The sequence below is a fragment of the Hevea brasiliensis genome, chromosome 14 (genome assembly GCF_030052815.1).
Source record: "Hevea brasiliensis isolate MT/VB/25A 57/8 chromosome 14, ASM3005281v1, whole genome shotgun sequence".
Taxonomy (NCBI): domain Eukaryota; kingdom Viridiplantae; phylum Streptophyta; class Magnoliopsida; order Malpighiales; family Euphorbiaceae; genus Hevea; species Hevea brasiliensis.
In genome coordinates this window covers 84626991-84631751 of record NC_079506.1, presented here as the reverse complement: position 1 = coordinate 84631751, position 4761 = coordinate 84626991, and the positions used below count along the sequence as shown (strand labels likewise).

The following is a 4761-nucleotide window of genomic DNA, read 5'->3' as shown; positions in this document are numbered from 1 at the left end:
AAAAAGGAAAAAAAAATTATTTTATAATTTAGCATTTTTTTTTTAAATAAAAGCATTTTTTTAGAAAAGAAAATCAGAGGATATTTCATGACTTCATTTATAAGAAAAAAAATTTAGTTGAATCCTTATGCAATCATATGCTTCATTTCTATTTGTTTGAAAATAACTTTTAGTTGAATTCTATTCATTCCTAATATAAGAATTAACAAAAGAAATTAATTGAATTGAATTATTGTAAAATTCAAGATTCCAAACAGGTAGTTCAGGAACAAACTTCTAAAAATTTTAATTTTAAAGAAAGTTTGCTAGACACTTTCAGAAACCAGCTGAAGGCAAAGAGCTTCTCAAACATAAATACTATATCCTCAGAACAAAATATAAAGACTATGTTCACAAAATAAATAATATGTCATGAAGCAGGAACAATTCAAGATGTTGGACAAATGTGCACTTTCAATGAAGGGGAGAAAAGGGATGGCTTGCTAAATCTAGTCTCATGCCAGAATCAAATGCATTCACAGTCGTTCCTCCATCAACAGAAATAACCTGTCCAGTAATGTATGAAGCAGCAGGTAGGCAAAGGAATGCAACAAGGGATGACACTTCTTTCGGTTCTCCGACACGTTGAAGTGGAGTTCGAGAGATTATTTTATCCAAGAACTCTTTGTTACCAAGCAACTGTAAGGACACATGGTCAGAAGAGAAGCTGTTATATGTACCATTGATGAATTTTATACCAATTTCTTCTCAGTTCCAAAATGCAGTGTTTGAGAGACTACAACTCTCCAAGTCTAATAATCCACTCTTATATACACACAGAATTTTTGTTGAAGGAAGTGCCCGGTTTGAAGCTCACTAGTTAATCGGAATAATATTATAGTCAAGATTAATGGATTTATGGAGATCTTGGAAACAAAAACTTTCAAGGATACATGTCAATAAACAGAGGACAGCAGTATAATCGCAATTTATTGAACTGTTTTAGGGTCATGGCCAAAGAAAGCTTTCAGAACAATAAGCAATATCATAATCATGCTTATAATGCATGTAAACACACATCTTTTATGGTTTAATACACCTCATGTAAAAATGACCCCCGAGATGCAACCAGAAATCCACTTGATGCTTATAGGTTTTCTATGTCTAAACAGTTCTAAGAGCAAATCCCAACTAGGATGAATAACTGATTCAACTAACTGTAGAATTAAGGTTTGGCCACTTTAAAGAAATAATACCTTTACTCTTAAATGAGAATGGCAATTTGCTAATATTTTGAAAGGGATGATTATTTGCCAGACATAAAAGAATGTTCTATGAGCAGGATAGAGAATAGTACATTTTCCACAAGCGAGGTTCTGATATACCAGGGTGCAACACAATTTGTCCTGATATTGTCTTTTGCCCACTCACAAGCCAAGTTTTTCGTTAGTTGATTAATTGCACCTGTGAACAGCCAAATGGATATACGTTTTTGTCAGTTGATTAATGACACCCATCAAATTTTTTACTCATACTCGGGCAATAAAATATACTAGTTTAGAACAGTAACTCACCTTTAGTTGAACCATAAATCGATCCACTACCTATGTGCGCAAGACCTGCAACAGATGAAATGAATACAATGCTTCCTGCTCCTGATGCTTTTAGAAGAGGATGTGCAAGTTGGCACAGATGGTATGCAGATTCAAAGTTAGTTGTCATGAGTTTTGAAAATTCTTCAGCAGAGTACTCAATAGTTGGCTTCCTGATATTTGTGCCAACATTGTTTACCTGAATGTAAGAGATCAAGTACATTAAAATCTCTGATATCTATAGAAAAGACTAACATTCTTTGAGTGATGATCATCCATATAAGCACATAAACATTATCTACTCCTTAAGAAATTCTAGAGACATTCAAGATTACATCTAAAGAACACAAACACACACAGAGGAATGATATGTGATCAATTGCCTTCATTGGAAAGCCAAAATTGAACAATTACTGACATAACAAATGCCAAGAATATTGTTGCATTGTGACAAAATTATGGGCTTAAACATCATTCATTTATTACAACACAAGAAACCATTCTTTGAAGCCATGCAAAATGATCATAACAGTCTAGTAAAGTTTTTCCCCTTTCTCCTTGAGCTCTTGAGAATAACTTCCTGGTTAGTTTAAACTGTAGAGTAATGATTCAAGCAAGTGAATTGTGGCTAATCTGTACTGGTGGAGTACACATAAGTACAATAAATAATCATCTTAGAATTCTCAATTTATGTTCCCCATAAGAATGGAACCTGGGACAATGAAAATTAGAAGTATATTAAAAAAGATTGGAATAGTTTTAATTAATGAAAATTGTTTTTGATATAATTTCAATCCACTGGGTAAGCAGAAGGGTAAAAAATTCTTGCCCTTTGATTTCATCATGAAAATCTAATATAAATAACTTGAAAAATACCTGCACAGCCATTTCACAATATAGAACAATTTTATTATTCAATTTGAAGACCTAATACCATTAGTGGGCTGAGTCCAGCTTTTGACAATCTGGATCAAAACCCTCCAAAACAAATCAATTCAAGAACAAAACCCAATTTTAAACCGGAACCAGGAGATTATACCTAAAAAACCAGTATACACAATGTCATTTGCTATAGCATAAGTTAGTTCACACATATGTGTGCAAGTATTGCAATTAAGGCTGCAGAAAACAATAAGCAGAGCAACAAATCATTGCAAAGGAAACACACAAAATCATGAGATGTACAGATACTGATATTATCCAATAGCTGAGGCTGTCACTGGATTACTCATCACTGGATTACTCACAAGAATGTTGAGACTGCCATTAAAAACAGAACCCACTTGCTCCATTAGCTTCTCTCTCTGGGCTCCAGATGTCACATCACAAACTGACCCAGTGACCACAAAACCCTTGGCTTCCCATTCTTTTAAACACTTATTCAGCTCTGCTTCATTTCTTGAACATGTGTGAACTCTAGCTCCTAGCCCAGCAAGCTCCTCCACCGTTGCATTCCTATAAAACCCCACAATCAGAGATTAAAGAAGCAGTGATTTCACCATATTTATTTATATATTGTCCTCAGAAGAAGAGAGATAGAACGATAGATACCCAATTCCCCGAGTGCCACCACTGACAAGAGCTGTCATTCCCTGAAGAGACCATCTTGGCTCCTTGAAACTGCTCTCTGCCTTTGCCATGATTCTGTCCTGTGCGTTGCAGAGAAGATGACGATGACGATGACGATGACGATGGAGACCAAGGCCTAATCTTGTGAAAGTTGGAAACTTTTCAAATATCCAGATGAAGTGAATCTGTCAAATTTAATCTAAGGTCAAAGATCCAACTTTGGATCCAGATAATCACAAATCACAAACCCATAACTAGGTTACTTGTCTGTTGGAGCCAAAACCTCATCCTAAATTCATAAGCATGGCCAAAAATAAATAAATAAAAAACCTGCTCAATTTGTCAGGCCAGTGGGCCTTGTATGAATATTAATCCCAAATTTGACTTACCTTAAGAGCAAATTTCAATTAAATCAGATTAGGTCAAACTTGAAAACAAAAATCTTTATCAATCTTGATAATTTCAATGACCAAGAAAATCTGGATTTTGCAAATATGCTAGTTTGAAATCAGAAAATTAAGATTGCATATGATAGAATTAGTATTATGTGCTTGAACTTGTCTACTAATTAATTTTTCAAATAATTAAATTTGCATTATTTTATAAACTTGTCCTATCTCATTGAAAAATTATTAGAAAGGATTTACATAAACCTTCTTGATTAATCTTCTTATAAAAAAGTGACTCCCTTGCTTATTATTTAGGATTCATATTAACATGAGAGTGAGTTTGTCAATAGAAACTTGTATTCATTTGTTTTTATATGGACCTATTATAATTTAAATTAAAATGAGAATCAATAATTAACTGAATATATACATTCGAGTGTAGATAAAAATTACTCGCTAATATAGGGCAATACTATTTGCCCTTGATTAATTTAGTCATTTACTTTGTTTAATGGTACATATGAAGATAATAATTTAGATATAAATTATATTCAACTCATAATTATGAATCTCACTTATAATTAAATAAATTTTAGTATACAATCTGATCAAACCCTATTCAAATTATTCAAATAAAATATATAATTGAATTTGAGAAAAATTTAAATTTAGAAAATAATATTTAAATTTTATATGTTAGATACTTAATTATTTGAACTTATTTATATAAATAATTAATTAAATATATTTTTTAAATAGTATTTATAATTTAAATATTTTATATAATTATGAAATATTTAAAATATAAATTATTATAAAAATTTTTTATGTAGGTTATTAATTAAAACATATAAAATTGATAGGTTTGAATATTATTTAAATAGTAATAATCAAGTTTTAAATAAATTATAAAATTTATGTTAAATTTTAATAGAATTTGAGATAAATTTAAAAATTAAAAATATTAATTAAAATTAAGTTCAAATATAATAATTTTTGTGATACTCAATTTCAAGTCTGAATTGAATTACAGTTTTTAGTTTTTGGTTTGAGACACTTAAAACTGAATTATGGTTCTGATTTGGATCAAGCCCGTGAATCCTCGATTGATTCTAATTAATATCCGATTTGAGGGCCAGTTGTGGCCCAACCCTGCCATGGCCATGATCTCACCTCATGAAGAGTACTAAGCATTTGGGCAATAGTCTTCTGTACTTCGAACCCTGCATAGA

The 4761-nt window shown here is 31.4% G+C and overlaps 1 protein-coding gene across 1 annotated transcript; it reads right to left on the bottom strand.

Moving 5' to 3' along the window:
* Positions 1–261: 261 nt before the first annotated feature.
* On the bottom strand, positions 262–3675 carry LOC110654530 (tropinone reductase homolog At5g06060). Its single transcript, XM_021810553.2, has 6 exons — positions 3530–3675; positions 3123–3325; positions 2819–3026; positions 1554–1770; positions 1337–1443; positions 262–678 (listed from the first exon to the last, which is right to left on the bottom strand). Exons 2-6 carry the CDS (start codon positions 3209–3211, stop codon positions 454–456), a joined length of 846 nt encoding a protein of 281 aa, XP_021666245.2. The 5' UTR covers positions 3212–3325; positions 3530–3675; the 3' UTR covers positions 262–453.
* Between the last annotated feature and the right edge of the window lie 1086 nt (positions 3676–4761).

Bases quoted from the DNA above. Each gene is read 5' to 3' on its own strand.
- LOC110654530 (XM_021810553.2), bottom strand. From the start codon at position 3,211: ATGGCAAAGGCAGAGAGCAGTTTCAAGGAGCCAAGATGGTCTCTTCAG. The intron at 3,027-3,122 runs GTATCTATCGTT...GGGGTTTTATAG, and splicing joins GGTGGCACTCGGGGAATTGG to GAATGCAACGGTGGAGGAGC. The intron at 1,771-2,818 runs GTGAGTAATCCA...TCTTACATTCAG, and splicing joins ATGGCAGTCTCAACATTCTT to GTAAACAATGTTGGCACAAA.